General features: G+C 43.5%; 5 protein-coding genes across 5 annotated transcripts; 2 read left to right on the top strand and 3 right to left on the bottom strand.

Annotated features, from left to right (window-relative positions):
* Positions 1-847: 847 nt before the first annotated feature.
* On the bottom strand, positions 848-1,003 carry BYT42DRAFT_477723 (uncharacterized protein; the record flags this gene model as incomplete). Its single annotated transcript, XM_051563644.1, has 1 exon — positions 848-1,003. A coding segment is annotated over one exon (156 nt), but the record flags the coding sequence as incomplete, so codon positions are not given.
* Positions 1,004-2,062: 1,059 nt separating this feature from the next.
* BYT42DRAFT_588634 (hydroxymethylglutaryl-CoA lyase-like protein) lies at positions 2,063-3,620 on the top strand. The gene is made up of 5 exons (XM_051570281.1): positions 2,063-2,298; positions 2,380-2,574; positions 2,645-2,889; positions 2,969-3,261; positions 3,325-3,620. The coding sequence occupies exons 1-5, from the start codon at positions 2,239-2,241 to the stop codon at positions 3,546-3,548; spliced, it is 1,017 nt and encodes a 338-aa protein (XP_051418640.1). The 5' UTR covers positions 2,063-2,238; the 3' UTR covers positions 3,549-3,620.
* A 5,785-nt stretch (positions 3,621-9,405) lies between these two features.
* On the top strand, positions 9,406-11,010 carry BYT42DRAFT_588623 (uncharacterized protein). The gene is made up of 2 exons (XM_051570280.1): positions 9,406-10,863; positions 10,980-11,010. Exon 1 carries the CDS (start codon positions 9,505-9,507, stop codon positions 10,525-10,527), a length of 1,023 nt encoding a protein of 340 aa, XP_051418639.1. The 5' UTR covers positions 9,406-9,504; the 3' UTR covers positions 10,528-10,863; positions 10,980-11,010.
* Positions 11,011-13,154: 2,144 nt separating this feature from the next.
* Positions 13,155-14,636, bottom strand: BYT42DRAFT_150919 (uncharacterized protein). Its single transcript, XM_051562288.1, has 4 exons — positions 14,266-14,636; positions 13,964-14,209; positions 13,839-13,885; positions 13,155-13,777 (listed from the first exon to the last, which is right to left on the bottom strand). The coding sequence occupies exons 1-4, from the start codon at positions 14,312-14,314 to the stop codon at positions 13,373-13,375; spliced, it is 747 nt and encodes a 248-aa protein (XP_051418638.1). The 5' UTR covers positions 14,315-14,636; the 3' UTR covers positions 13,155-13,372.
* On the bottom strand, positions 14,541-15,301 carry BYT42DRAFT_595960 (TLD-domain-containing protein; the record flags this gene model as incomplete). Its single annotated transcript, XM_051570896.1, has 3 exons — positions 14,541-14,707; positions 14,825-14,974; positions 15,040-15,301. The coding sequence occupies 3 exons, from the start codon at positions 15,299-15,301 to the stop codon at positions 14,541-14,543; spliced, it is 579 nt and encodes a 192-aa protein (XP_051418637.1).
* Positions 15,302-16,107: the final 806 nt, after the last annotated feature.

Genomic DNA, 16,107 nt, shown 5'->3' with positions numbered 1-16,107 from the left:
CGTATAGGGTCTGTGGCAAATGGCGTAGCAACGGGATATGGAGATAACCAGCGGGTAATAGCGGGTAAATTGGTTAATATGGGGTATCTTCCGGCATGTGCGAAGGTGATGCAGAGTTCCTAGAATATGTTCCTCAACACAAAATCCAAGTTTTTCGATAAAAATTTTGCTGCCCGTTAATAATGGTTCCAAGTCTCTGAATATCATGATTATGCAGTGGGTTAATCGGCTTGAGGAGCTAGAGACAGTATCATGATGACAGATGTTACTTTGGACGTGAAAAGCGACGCATCGTGCGAAATGCTCGCCCGGTTCGGCATCAAGCGAAGTGTCTGCAAAAACAATCTTATAATTTGAAGTATTTCGACACCTAGCATTATCATTGATGGCGAGCAAAAACATGGAATGGTTTCGAGGGAAGGCTGGCGAAGCCCTCCCCCCAGCAGATGCTGTAGTGATGATTTGTATCATAACAACAAAGAATTCTTCCACACGCGGCGAGAATCAACGTCGTTGCAGGTAATAAACACGTTGATACGCATGCTGTGAGTCAGACTCATCCCACTATATTGGCTCCGGTTCTTATCATAATCTTCAGTTTTTATGTCAGCGAAAATAATATAGCTCGGTGACCTTTGAACGAAAGGCGTAAAAAGAACATACGGGAGAAGGGTGGGAGGGAAATTATATGACTTAACTTTTGTATTCTCGTGCCTAATAGAGTAATTCAAGTGACGAATACATTCTTCTAGAAATTGATGAAACACTCGAATAGAAGAATAAGTCATATGATTGCTGATCCAGAGTACTGAATAAAGTGTGAATTAGCAGGTACATCTTCAGGGTTAATCAAAGCGCTTGTAAAGTCAAACAGAGAAAGGTACTCGCGCCGATAGTGATTTTCAAATGTCTGGGAATTATGCCAATTACCCATCGTGCCAACGTCTTCTTGAGGAATACCAAAGGCGAGAGCCAAGGAAGAAGCAATATATCGAACATTCACCCTAGGTTCAGTAGTAGACTTGCGCAGTAATCGAGAGAGCAAACATTGAATAGTAGCAACTTGTAAGGGATTGTTGGGTGTAATCGAATTGACACAAAAGAGACGAGTAGAGAAGCATGGAGGACGATGTTGCTGAACCGGACATTAAACCGCGGATCTGTTGTGTGCTGCCACTTGAAAAGACTTGATGATACGACGTCCACGGCGCTATCTTTAGGACAATCAACTTCTAAGGACAGAGAACGACAATCAGGAAATACGTGGAACAGTGTCTAGAGGGATACGATGTAAATCCGATGGTCGAAAGAAGCAGGTAACACCGAGAAGAAAGGAGGGCTGGTCGGAAAGCTTCAGAAACCGTTGAGGGACCTCTCGCAAGAACTGGTGTCGCTTAGTTGTCAGAGGAAAAAGCGGGAATTGCAAAACTCTTCTTTCAAACCATTTGACCGACCAGGATCGGAGTGGGAGATGCGTAATGGCCGTCCGGAAAAGTTGAAGAGTAGAGACGGCATTAGAATGTTGTGTACGCATGTCACTGAGAAAATTGGTGATATCCGTAGGAGTAAAGGTGGTCGCAGAGATATTGTGAAGTGGTCCATCGCAGAAAAGTTGTTGTCCACGCTGATAGGATCGGTTCGTAGTGTTCTAGATACCTTCACTGTTCTCTGAGGAATAAGCAAAATGGCCCTACTATTCTCCGTCATGATCAACCTTTTACTGACTGATATGCTCCTTTTGTCACCGCGATAACATGGCTGCCGGAGTATGTATGTACGTTTCCGTCATGGTGCATCGCAGTTATTACAGATCGTAACCCCCACAAGCAAGTATCCTGAGAGGAAGATCACCAAATCCAAAGCGGTAGAAATTTTCGGTCTTTTTGATAAGCCAAGTACCTGCGACACCAAACGGATTGGAATGGCGGCGGTGGCTTACTGTGCTGTATCGACAATGTTCACGTAAGGGCCTCTTGAAAAGGTTAACCTTGTAAGCAGGAGTAATATTAAACACCAAAGTTCGATTGCCTAGTTGCTGACAAACGTCCCAAGACAGTGTTGGTTCCCATTCTGGGGAATTCGGACTTTACAAAGTTCGCATTTGGTGATGTTTCCCCCACATGACCGTGAGAACGCATTGACCAATCAGTGGTTTACCATCATTAAAACCAGAACAAGCCTTCATCATTTTCGTATTGCTACATTCTCTTTTTCGATCAATTCAATCTATTGCTGAAAATGAGATTCCATTCTCTTGCACGCATCGTCCGTCAAACTTCCGCCATTCCCACACTCGCTGTAAGTGCCACAATCCTTCTCAGAAGCTGATCGTAACGTGGGAAAAAACAACAAGAGAGCAATTAAATCGTCTTGCATTAGGGAAAGCGATACTATAGCACTCCCATTGCCAGTAACTTTGTCAAAATTGTCGAAGTTGGACCGCGTGATGGTTTGCAAAACGAAAAGCAAATCATTCCTTCCGAGGTCAAGATTGAACTTATTGAACGTTTGGCCAATGCCGGTTTGCCCGTCGTCGAAGCCACCAGTTTTGTCAGCCCCAAATGGGTGCCTCAGGTAAAAATCATTCCGAGATTCCACTTGTAATTATGGACTTGAAACTCAATGATCTCATATATTGCTGTAGATGGGGGATAATCGCACTGTGTTAACTAGCATCAAAAAGAAGCCCGGTGTGTCCTACCCTGTATTGGCACCAAATGTACGTGGTGTTGACGGCGCTTTGGAGGCAGGTGCCGAAGAAGTTGCCATGTTTGCCGCCGTTACCGAATCATTCAACCGCAAGAATACGAATTGTTCGACCCAGGAGGCAATTGAGCGTTTTGCTCAAGTTACCAAACACGCCTTGGACAACAACTTGAAAGTTAGAGGGTAAGAAAGGGGCCAAGAAAGGACCCGCCCTGCGTAAATCACGATGTACCATTCACCTAACGCCGGTGGATGATCGTAGTTATATTTCATGCGTTCTCGGATGTCCTTATGAAGGTGCTGTTGATCCCGACAAAGTCGCGGATTTGGCGCAGCGTGTCTATGAGACCGGTTGCTACGAAATCAGTTTGGGTGATACCATCGGTGTCGGATCTGCAGGTTCCATGGCGAGAATGCTGGAAAAGGTGTTGAAGGTGGTGCCAGCCGAAGCTTTGGCGGTGCATTGTCACGATACATATGGTCAAGCATTGGCCAACATCTTAAAAGCTCTCGAATTCGGCATTCGCGTGGTTGATAGTTCGGTGGCTGGTCTTGGTAAGTTCTTTTAGATATTCAAGGCATCATCACAAAAAATACGGATGATTGATGAATATATAGGTGGATGTCCCTATGCGCCTGGTGCGAAGGGCAACGTTGCCACCGAAGATGTCGTTTACATGTTGAACGGATTGGGCTATGAAACAAACGCCAATCTTGATGAATTGGTGGAAATTGGTCGATGGATCTCGGAAAAGCTTGGACGTGAAACCAACTCCAGAGCCGCCGCCGCTTTGATGGCCGCTGCCAAGCGTAAGCAGCAGGTTGCTACCGCCTCTCTATAAATTCTACAACTATAAAAGAAAAATAAAAAACGATTAGATAAAAATATTCTAGGGCCAGATATTGACTGTCTGTATTCTGAGGATGAAACTTTTGAATTGTATTTTGTGATCGATTGATTGGCGACTATCAAGATGGCCTAATGTTGCAGTGCACCCAAACGCATCCGCTTACTGTATCATGGATTTCTTCATCAAAAGACAGTTGCATCAAAACTCTCGGTTCATAAATGGATAAAACAGTTCGGGCATGAGTGAACGTAGCGAAACCACATTTCGTACCGCAATGCTTTTGTTTGCACATCAAGTTAAATTCATCCAGCGGTTTACATCAAATTCAACACACACTGAAAGAGTTATACGCTCGATTGTCTCTTAGTAAAATAGCTCAGAAACTTATCTATTTACTGATTGGATGTTGTCCAATATGCAGATAAAGAGACGATATAACAAGGGCTTATAGCCAGTAACTTGGCAGCGCCCAGCAGGACAAACAAACGAAAAACAAATAATGTGATGGAGATCAAAGAAAGCATCTAGCACCGGATGATGGCATTGATAACATGATGGCAGATAATAGTTCGTTCAAAGCGAGCCGCTCAAAGAATATGCAACGCTGGGAATCTCTCGCTTGTCATCGTCTAGTGTCTAAATCAGGGTACAGTATCGTCCAGTTAAAGTTCTTCGAATGTAATCCAAAGATTGTAATAATAATGTATCAAGCAAGCGCGGTCAAAATTGTATACGATTTACAATAGCTGGGGTAAGCGTCTGCAAGAATAAGTTTTCTTTTATCATATGTCTTGAAAGGCTATTTATTTGAAGGCGTATCGAATAATAAGCAGAAAATAAATACATTTCATTGGAAGGTATGGAATGTACAGTTAAAAAGATGGTATAAGGGGAACCAAAGCAGCAAGCAGAGGGCGGTGCCGTTGATGACAAACAATGACAGAACAAGAAAAAAGAAGACATAAAGAAGAAAGATATTTACCAGTCGAAACCGGGCATCGGGTATGGCTGTCAACCTAACAAGCGAAAAATTTAGTAAAACTGCGATACATACTTAGGCTTAAGCTGGCATCGTCTTGAAGTCTTCTTGCTGAAAGCATTACATCACAGAAAGTCTGTGGCTCCACAAGGAAGTCCTGTGGCTTCGCTAGAAACCCTGTGGCATCACGAGAAGGCTGCTCTGTGGCATCACGAGGTGACTCTGCGGCTTCACTAGTAATATCTTGTGGCTCCACAAGAGTCTTTCCGTGGTATAAACCTTAGACCGTCGCTCGCTGTTCGTCGTGCGCCGCAGCCAGGAGACCTGCAACAGAGATAGAAGATGACACATCAATAACTGCCCTAGAATCATGGCAATAAAACGGATTTAAGTCTGTCAGCAATCATCAACGATTCGCCACAACTGCGCTTCTTTAGTAAAGAAGGAAAAGAAGAAAAAAAAAGCGGGTCCTTTTTTTCTAAACCCCCACTTGGTCTCATTAGCTCAGACCCATCGTTGGCGTCATAGGAACGCCGGTTCATTCAAATCATCGAAGAAACAGTCCCTTTTTGATCCCACTATTTTCGTTAGGCCTCGTCCAGTACACAGATTATCGTCAAAGAAACGCAAGCAAAATAGAGCTTAACCAGTTTTTTCTCGAGACAGTTTCAAAGTGCATGCCCTGGCTACCTTTTACCTATTGACATTGGGCGAACCTTTTTGATGGCCCGTACACTTTTAGGTCGTCGATTTCCAGGAATATTCCCAATTTGATTTAACGATTTTTTTTCGTTTAAAACTTGGCTAAAGGGCACAAATAATAATAACGGTATCCCTAACTCGTCGCCATCTCGATGCAAAAAGACACGGAAAGTTGCAAGCCCAAAGTAATCGAGGTAAACGGAACCGCTGGTGCAAAGAGGGTAAATGTCAAGTTTGGTGAATCCCCGGCAATGTCATTGCGCAAATTATTGTTGTCAAAAGTAAGGTCGCGTGAATGAGCGTCCCCAAGTCAATTATGGGGAATCTATAAGAACCATTGATATCATTTTTCTCTTTCTTTTTACCTTGACCCGTTTTTTCCTTATTCTTATGGCAATCGAAGTTTTGCCATTGGCTTTCCAACATATAGCCAGCCGGTAAGTATCGGGAAAGCCTTTTATGTAACGAGGAAATAAGATGAGCAGTCCCACGCAACATCCCCAAATTCACAAAATATGATATTCAGGAAATTCCAATATGGTTACCTCGAACTCTTCATTCTAACCCCGACATAACGTCACATTTTACCCGTCACATTTGCATAATTTCCCAGTCATTTTGCTGGCAGAACATAAAAAGGAAGCCCTTTTCCTTTGATCGGAAATCTCGCTCTTTCTTCCCCTTTTTCTTATTTTCTTCTTCCCTTTAGTTTAGTCTTTTTTTTAGGTACGGGACATCTCATCCACTAGTTCCGGTGCAGTCACCAGGCGGGTGAAGGGCTGCGAGCTGTGGGGGTAGGGATTGGGGCAACGGCTTGGGGGTTTCCACGGCATCGACAAGACAGGCCCACAATTTTGATCATTTTTTTATCACCATGGCTTTAGATAAACCCAAGCCTTCATCTGAAGTCATTGGTGACATAATCTTGTATAAAGTAAATGAAAAAAAAACCCAATAAAATGATTTATTTCGTCGCTGTCTTTACTTGTTTGCGTTTATTTAATGATGATGGACGGCTTTGAAGAAGCTGTGGAAAGCCGACAATATAGTCGAAGAAACGGCATGCCTATAAAATGAACAATTTCAGGAAAAGTTTGCCAGAATAAAAACTCGTCGGATCGTATGGGAGTAAATATTCACGGCGTATAATAAATAAAATAGGACAATGAAAGGGAACCACTCAGAAAATATTGGAAGGCCTTTCGCTCGCTAATGTCTAGTTACGAAATCAAATTCCACTGTCGTTTTGACCGGTAATTCGACAATCAACCTCACTTTAGTCAACACGATGACAGTGAAGGTGGAGGCGTGCAATGGAGAATGCATCAGCACCTTCGTATTGTAAGAAATGTCTGAATCACAACTGCAGATTGGGAAATCATGGTATCCGTGATGCGTAAGGGCGACGGATTCGTAAAAGAAAGTATTTCAACTGAGAGGGGAGGCGGCAATGTATACAGTAGGTACCGGCCGTGGAAAATTATGGATGCGCCATTGTAGCTGACAATGAGCGAAATTTGATTGCAATCAATGTCGTGATCCCAGGATCCCAAGGTGCTGAGATTTCAATAGCCAACGCTTTTAATTGAGCCGCAGGACGCGAAACCAGGCTTAAGTAATCCAGCAGATTATTAAACGAGCGAATTCAAATGCAGGTAAAAATATGGATGTAGCGAATACCGACGTGAAGCGGTTTTTAAGAAGCAAGGCTCTTGTATGTGTGCCGAATTTTTCCGCATGAATTCAGGGCTGATCTGAGCGCTCTTTTTTTCTGCGCTGTTGTAACCGAGGTGCCACTTTAATTTCCACGTGGTGATACGATCGGTTGCAAGTCTCTATCGCAACAACGAAATGCGAAGCGCTTACTCTTATTTGTCAAGCTTTTCAGTTACTATATCAGAGCATCCAAACAGTGTAGATAATGATATAGGGAATTTGGTGCTGTGCAGATAAAATTCCTCTCTCTCTCTTTCTGTTTGCTTGATAAACCCTCACTATCATTGTATAGATCCCATCCGCATCCATCATCCAGACCATTCTTATCCCGTGTATCTAACTTGGTTAAATCGACCACCATCCTCAAAAAGGTAAGCGTCGAGTGGTCTACCATCGATTTTGCTCCGGCAAAACAGACTTACCTCTCCTTTACTTCCATCCTTCTTCCAGCTTCCGGTTTCCGTTTTCTTTTCGCCTGACAAGTTCTGGATACTACAAGTTGACTTTCTCTCATCATCCATCCATCCATCTGGCAAAACCGGATGACGTCAAAGGCCATCGTTGGTGGTGTGGCTCTCTTTTTAATCAGAAAAACGCTTACGTGTCCTCTTCATGTTCCTCTCCTTTGGATTGCTTCTCATCATATGGTATTCGGGATGTCTTCCCGATTATTTATTTTGTAGTTTATAGTTTGTATTTTGTATTTTATATTTCATGTACATATTCTTTTCGCAGCCTTTTCCTCTTTTTTTCCCACAGGGTTTTTTAGGAGGTTTTTTACTGACGCGACCATTGTTTTTTTTATCATCATGTACTTTATTTGTTTCTTTCTTTTTATTCGGGGGAATCTCGATATCTGGAATCCAACTCGAAGTTACCGTCACTTCTGGCCACGTCAATATTTTTTGCCTGCTCAAGCTGACACCACCGATCCATCGCTTAACCGTCCCTGGACGCAACTTTATTGTCCGCATCGAAGAAGCTTGCCTCTGGTCCGTATTTATCTGTTTTTTTTGTCCGGTTTACCATTTGGTTCAAAGGCAAGTCCAATTTCTTTTTCTTTGCTATGATGTAATGAACGTATACTAATTCAAATTTTTTCAATGTCATATAATCCAAGTCATGTCAAGCGACCAATGGCTATTGCAAACTCAAATAACAAAGGTAAAATATCTTGACGAAAATTTGAATCAATCAAAGAGCTTACTAACTCATTTTTTTAAATACCCAACATACCCACACATCTTTCTAGATCTATCATAGCCTGGGCGGGATGGAACTGAGGGGGTCAATCAGTGCTGCCCTGCGCGTGTTCAGAAACAAATCACGTTGCAACGTATGCCATAAGGTTGTCATTAATATACCGAAGTTCCGTCAAGAGTTCTCGCCCAGGTTATGCCGTGTATGCGTTAGGCTTTTTGTCTGACGAAAGTCGCTCAATGTAAGACGGCGGCCTCCGGTGGCAGGCGGCATCCATTGCACAGCGGGTGTACGGCTTGTTATTGTAACCCAGCAACCGAAATTATCAACACAATTGTTCAGGGGCTGATGAAAAAAGAATACTACCATTTTGACCTTTTTCAAGTCGTCGAAAAAAAAATATGGACTCGTCACTTTGATGTCATAGAAACATTCTCCCTGTTTTTCTCGTGATGAAGGATGATGCACATCAAGGCGAATTTCTCAGCCTTAGTGACGATGACGGAGAACACAGCATAAATCATTGTCACGGCTTGGTGATCAAACCTACCAATCGTGAACAGCTAGCCAAACCTGAGAGGCTATATCACCCAAAAGCTACGATGAATGAGGGTTATAACAGCCCGTTTCGGGTTTACGCTTATACTGAATGGGCAAATTATGAGGCAGGAAGAAAGCAGAACCACAGGAACGAAGACGCTTGTTACTGTGCTCGACTCAGGAGTAACTTTTTTTTTAAGTTTCTCGTTCGGCCAAGAATATTTTTAATTTATAGACCTGTGCAAGCTTGGATTACGCCACATGACAGTGCTGGACTATCATCCTTTCCATCTCGTGAAAGCATGAACGCCTTTACCGAATGTGATGTCTCCTTTCTCGCTTACCACCACGGTAATAGTACTTGCACTATGCTGCCATTACAGTAGATTTGTCAACAACAACGGCTGTGTTTCGATTGTTATTATAGAAAGGACCGAAATTTACATCTTTATTCTTGTTGGAAATGGTTGCCAATCACTTTTATCGTTCTCAGTGTTTCAGATTGAAAGGTGGATACATTACATCATATATCGTACACGAGCATGGACCACAGACTGCTTAGGTTACAGGGCAGTAAGGGACAGCAGTAGATCTGGATTGTTCTGTTTGTATTACAACTCATTTGCAAACGTGGATGGGACTGGTCAGCATAGTGATGGCCTTATTTCCACGGCAATTGGCGAATTGAAAAGCAGCCAATTTACGTCAAAACGCTCATACTAATAATATTTTTTCATTTCTCTTTGTCTCCCTAGACTTCATCAGTTATTTTTTTTTCCTCTTGTTTTTTATTGATACATTTTGGCAGGGATGCAAGCGATCCCCACTACCCTTCCCAACACGGTGTCAGTTTACAAAGATTGGAGCCCGTGCTTTCTAACAATACCAACGCCTTTAGACAACACACATCTCGTTTTACCGACCAACACATTCTACAGTTACGTTAAAAAAGACCTTGACACGGATACAATTTCCAAATCTACATATACGCAACGAATGACGTGGCGCTGGTCTACGTGGCCCTTATCACTGTGGCTCGCTCGTCGAAAAGCAGCGGCGATGTATACCTGCGTTCGGCCAAAGCGGCAAACCTATCCACCCTGTTTACGGTTGTGGCAATATGATGTTAAGCGTTGGTCGACTGAAGATGGGACCAGCCAAAGATACAGCCGCAGACGTCGGAGGCCATTGAGCAGTTTGTTCGGACAATACCCCTTACCCGTTCGATCGTCATCAAATTTCCGGTTCTCAAGATACTGTAGTAAGGGATCACCCGATGATATGGATCACTTTTTAGCGCCGTCTCCCATTCAGCCCACCGACTCACCGTCTTCCCGAAACATCGATCTTCCTAATCCATCGTTACCATGTCACCGCGTTTGGAACGGTCCCAAACGACCGATCGGATCCATTATCCGCTATCCTACCATTTCCACGTTGTCGTCCCATTCCTCCTCCCTTCAGTCTGCCACTAACGATGTAACTGAAGAAAAGGTACATCGATTTTCCGCCATGTGGTACGACAATGATGGCCGTCTAGGGAAGCATCGGATACACGTCGATAAATACGGCGTTCACATTGTCGCGGTGTACCCGGAATCCACAGTTAAGCGAAAACACCAATTCATAGGCATCCATCCTGTTTTCCTCTTTCTTTTTGGTTTCATCCTTTTCCCGTTATGGTGGATAGGCGCTTGGATTCACTGCACAGCTCAAGCATCATCCGACATGCACCAGTGGTTTGGCCGATTGAACTGCTGGATGTCTCTCATCAGTGTTCTCCTATTTACCATAATTTTAGCCATGGCTCTATGGTACAAATTTGCCAAATAATAACTTCAACGTACAAACACATGTGTACACTGCAACAAATTACGATCGCTTCTGACCGCAGCCATTATTGGACATATTCCTCAAGGACTATTCATTGGGTGATCCGTGTCATGAAGTGGCAGAAGATATCATAGGGAAATGCCGTAGTTTTCTAATTTATTCCCAAATCTCCATGTATTCTCAAGTTCCCAGGAGAAATCGTGACGCTGCTATTGCTGGCTTTAATGTTCGTTTCCTAGCAGTAACTGATGTCCCAGAATTTTGCCGGCAATGGAAAAAATAAATAAATCAGATTCGCCAGACACTTACTCAAAAGAAAAGCCACCTTGATTTCACGTAATTATTCTGGGACTTGGGCTCTTTGTGATTCTGTTGATAATGAACTAAAACAATGTCAGAACAACTATTATAATTAATCTAAACAATGCATGTATATCACTGCTGCATATTAGACTTGCTTGCGCGAAGTATTGCAATAACCACATCGTACAGTACAGTGGCAACTGTGTGGATGTTCATCAGCAAGAGGTTATGACAATCAATCCGGCACTGTATTTCCTTCTTCAATTGCTCGGTCGGACTTGCAGCCATTTAGTTGGTAAAAAGGTCTGCGTGCGACTTTTAAAAATCTTTTGCGCAGCCGATATTGTCATATTGCTGATCAGTGTAACACATAGTTTCGACAATTTCAAGAAACTTAGTAAAGGATACGTATTTGAGGGTGTATTCAGTAGTAAGCAAAAAGATATATTTTTATTGAATGGTATGGAATGTGCAAATAAAGAGATGATATGAATTTTGTCTACGACTAACAAGCCGTACACCCGCTGTGCAATGGATGCCGCCTGCCACCGGAGGCCGCCGTCTTACATTGAGCGACTTTCGTCAGACAAAAAGCCTAGCGCATACACGGCATAACCTGGGCGAGAACTCTTGACGGACTTTGGTATATTAATGACAACCTTATGGCATCCCTTACGTCATGATTTGTTTCTGAACACGCGCAGGGCAGCACTGATTGACCCCCTCAGTCCCGTCCCGCCCAAGGTTATGATAGATCTAGAATGATGTGTGGGAATGTTGGGTATTTAAAAAAATGAGTTAGTAAGCTCTTTGATTGATTCAAATTTTCGTCAAGATATTTTACCTTTGTTATTTGAGTTTGCAATAGCCATTGATCGCTTGACATGACTTTTATATGACATTGAAAAAATTTTGAATTAGTATACGTTCATTATACATCATAGCAAAGGAGAGAAAATTGGACTTGCCTTTGAACCAAATGGTGTACCGGAAAAAAAAAACGGTGAATACGGACCGCCAGGTAAGCTTCTTCTTCAATGCAGAAAATAAAATTGCTTCCAGGGACAGTTAAGCGATGGATCGGTGGTGTCAGCTTGAGCAGGCAAAAAATATTGACGTGGCCAGAAGTGACGGTAACTTCGAGTTGGATTCCAGATATCGACAGTCCCCCGAATAAAAAGAAAGAAACAAATAAAGTACATGATGATAAAAAAAACAATGGTCGCGTCAGTAAAAAACCTCCTAAAAAACCCTGTGGGAAAAAAAGAGGAAAAGGCTGCGAAAAGAATATGTACATAAAATATAAAATATAAAATACAAAATAAGAACTACAAAATACAATAATCGGGAAGACATCTCGAATACCATATGATGAGAAGCAATCCAAAGGAGAGGAACATGAAGAGGACACGTAAGCGTTTTTCTGATTAAAAAAAGAGCCACACCACCAACGATGGCCTTTGACGTCATCCGGTTTCGCCAGATGGATGGCGAGAGAAAGTCAACTTGTAGTATCCAGAACTTGTCATGCGAAAAGAAAATGGAAACTGGAAGCTGGAAGAAGGATGGAAGTAAAGGAGAGGTAAGTCTGTTTTGCCGGAGCAAAATCGATGGTAGACCACTCGACGCTTACCTTTTTGAGGATGGTGGTCAATTTAACCAAGTTAGATACACGGGATAAGAATGGCCTGGTGGATGGATGCGGATGGGATCTTGATACAATGATACCTAGAGTTTCCAGGTAAACAGAAAGAGAGAGAAGACCAAAATATATGGTTTTCCATGGATGAAACAATAGTCATCCCACTGATGCATGAATTCATAGATCGAAGCACGCCTGCTTATGTATTATTCGATTCATTGAAAATTGAAAGAGAATGAAAGGACATATACAGTATAACTGACAAAAAAAAAAACAAATTGAATGATGCTACAGAAGAACGCCAGTCGTATCATCAACCACTTTTCTTCTCACAGAGCTCTACTGACATTTTTATTCGAAGACCACGATACTCTGTTTAACCACAACTGGCGCAAACGGCATCTTGCTGCTAATTGTTTCGCCTATTATCGTGAAAGTGGGCAGCGAGGCATGGTTGAAAGATAAAAAAAAAAGGTTTAACAGGTCCTGTTAACTTAGTGTAGATCATGTGATTTACAAAATCGCGAATTTCCCAAAGATTTTTAATTATGTAGATTCGCTTGGAGGGAATGAGAGAAAACTAGTAAAATAAAAAAAATGACAATTCGAGGTTTTAAACGGGTAACGATTCGTGGCTGTGAGCTCGCACGTAGCCAGACGGGGTTTTCTTGAAAACCCGCTTCAGCACATTGGCAATGCGGGCGGGTCGGGTCGCCAATAAAATCATGACCATTAGACCAGCTAAAATGAGCCACGAAGTGAATGGGAAGAAAAACTCTCGCTCAGTCACTGGTAAATCTGTGTTATCACTTGCATCCACAGGGTACTCCTTGTCCGGTCCGATGGCCATATGGAATGGATTGCTGGCTAGCACAGCGTCGGCTATCGCCTTGTGGCCCCCTAGTCCTCATAATAAGTGCACTGCACCCTACTGTGATGGATGGCAGAAAAAAAAGGCTTACCTCCAGTAATGTGAATGGCATCCCACCATAAATAGTTATTGACAGGATCGTTGCAGCGGCCTTGACATTTGTCCCAATAAGCATTTTCAACGTCCAAGAGCCGATACTCGGATGGATCCCCCAGCACAGCGCCAAACAAGGTACTTAGATCCACGTACGACAGTGAAGCTGTGGCGCCATTAACGGAATCCCAATCATTCACCATATCTTCGAGTGCTGCATTGTACTCCATGATTCGCCCCTTGATTTTGCTAGGTTCCTTTGCATAGTACGGCGAAAATTCGAGTGGCGGCAACCCGAATAATAAGATGCGAGCGTTTGCATCCGTTTGCTGTATATTGAACTAAAAAATCCCTTGTCAGATAAACACGTCAACCACACGCAGCAAAAATGTCGCAGCTTACAATTTGCTGTTTCACACAATCGCGCAAAGCTTCCGCCTCCAGTTTTTCTGGGTTTTTTTTTACGAATCATACGCAAGTTAGAGAGAGCTTGACTCAAGTAGAATCGTACTGGTAATGCAAATTACCTTTGGTATTGACGACATCCGTTACACCAATGAAGATGGCATGAACATCTTGGCTGGCACTGGATGTTGTTCGCTGCTGGACTTGATCGGCTAAACTGGAAAACGATGAACTGACGACGGATGTGGCGGACGAAGGACATGCGCGTGCGCCTTGTTCTGCCAAACTCTTTAATTGCAGACCCCAACGGTCTGCTAATCGTTCGCTCCACAGAGGACCGTTGGATTTTTGGTTTCCGTCTCGTATATCTTCAATGTTCTGGTTAACAAAGACGCCCACATATCAAGCGGTGGCGACTACATACCAGAATACGAGTCGCCGTAGACATAGAGATGGCCTGTCGTGTCTGCCATGTTATAGAGAAAATGAAGGGGGAAACAAAAGTATGATAATAAAAAAAAGGGTGGAGAGAAAAAGGAAAACCACTATATAAAAAGAATCAGTGGAATCGAATGGCCTGATCAATTTTTTGACGCCGATCCATTTTTAGAAACGTTTATTTTTGAATATGCGATTTTAGAAGGAAGTGTTTTCCAAATCTCTTCCTTCCACAGGTTTCGCCGCCAGTCGGTTGGGAGATCAATCGTCCTGATCGTCTTGCGTGGCATTGGGCGGCTTCTGCAAATCCTTCGAATACATCTTTTTACCGGCCATTTCCAGGAACTCCATGTTCTCCGCACGGCTGAAGCCTTGGCCAAACGCTGTCGGATCATCGGGATCGATACGCACGGGATTAACCAACCACACTACGGATCAGCCATCGGAAGCGAAAACCAAAAAAATCGCGCCCTCTTTTTTTTAGTTCATTGTTCATCTCCATTTGAGGCTTTTTGCAGAAATTTTTTTTTACATTGCTGTCTCACCTTCTATTTCATCAATTTCGAACATTTGATCATGTGATAATTGCGGGCTGTTGTAGGTGGTGCATGTCGGTCCAGCACAAGAGCGCCCCAAATGAAGATCGGCGTCAAGCCAAAACCCAGGGTATTCAAACTGTCCTCCCATACCAAGACCTAACAAATGTGATACGTCAGTGAAAGCTGCCTCGACACACGGGTTCCTATGACTAAAATATTACCATTGGGAAGGCTCTTCTTGCCCCAGCATAAGTACTGAAAATGAGTATTATGGTTCGTTCCTTGCCAGGCGCCCGTGGAAAGGTAGCCATCATCGTTGTAAGGTACACTGGATGACCCTGTGTCGCGATGACCAAGCCGAAACAAGAAATTGCGTGGATTGCCATACCAATCGGTGACGGGTTTCCAAGGTTCGTCGCCATAGCCGCCCAAAACAAAACCGTCCTTTGTCTTGACGATGATCAAGGTAGCGCCTCGGCCCATCAGTTGTTCCACCAACGCTTGCCAGCTGAGTCCATGCACGCGAGAAGAAAATACGAGTTCATGCTTCACATCGTCCTTTGTCGAGCGTTCGGTCCGTTCGGCTTCGGTCCACGACAGTGCATTCCGAGGCAAATATTGCGTCAGCATGAAATAATCGTAAGACGATAATAATCGTGAAAAACGGCCATCAAACACGGCATCGTTGGGCTGAGCTACCGCCGGAGAGGCTAAATGGGCGACACGGTTCTGGTGTAGTTGACGGGGATCGTGATGTTTGGCATCACAGAGGATATATCTGCAGACAAGTTGAAATAAGAGGGAAAACGCTGATGTGCGAGTGAACCATTGTCGAAACTGGGCTTCCGTGATCTCGGACGGCGCCTTGGTGGTTTGATCCAACCAAGGATCCACTGACGCTTTCCTTGTGTGTTGCTGCTGCTGTTGCTGTGCGTGATCTTCCAACCAGAACAAATCGTCTTGCTTCGCTTTTTGATCTCTCATCCGGTCTTTATGATCTCGGTAAAGTAAATACTCGGTTAATTGATGCAACGCTCGTTCGTCCCGTTCGTCCAATAATTTTCCGTCACAAGAGAGTCCACTGGTTTGGAACCACAGCGGCACCGCGGATGCCGCCACTTGTTGGACAAATTGTTCAAGAGACCACTGGGTACGTTGGACGGTTTTGGTAAAGACGCGATAAGCAGATGTGGCATGGTCTTGGCTGGCTCCTGATATCAGAGCATCTGCTGTTTTCAGATATGCTGGCATAGAGCCTTCTTTGATCACGGATGAGCAATAGGTCTCAA

Source organism: Radiomyces spectabilis, assembly GCF_025331425.1.
Source record: "Radiomyces spectabilis strain NRRL 2753 chromosome Unknown BYT42scaffold_17, whole genome shotgun sequence".
Lineage (NCBI taxonomy): Eukaryota > Fungi > Mucoromycota > Mucoromycetes > Mucorales > Radiomycetaceae > Radiomyces > Radiomyces spectabilis.
Note: the sequence above shows the minus strand (reverse complement) of the source record. Positions and strands in the feature narration are given on the sequence as shown.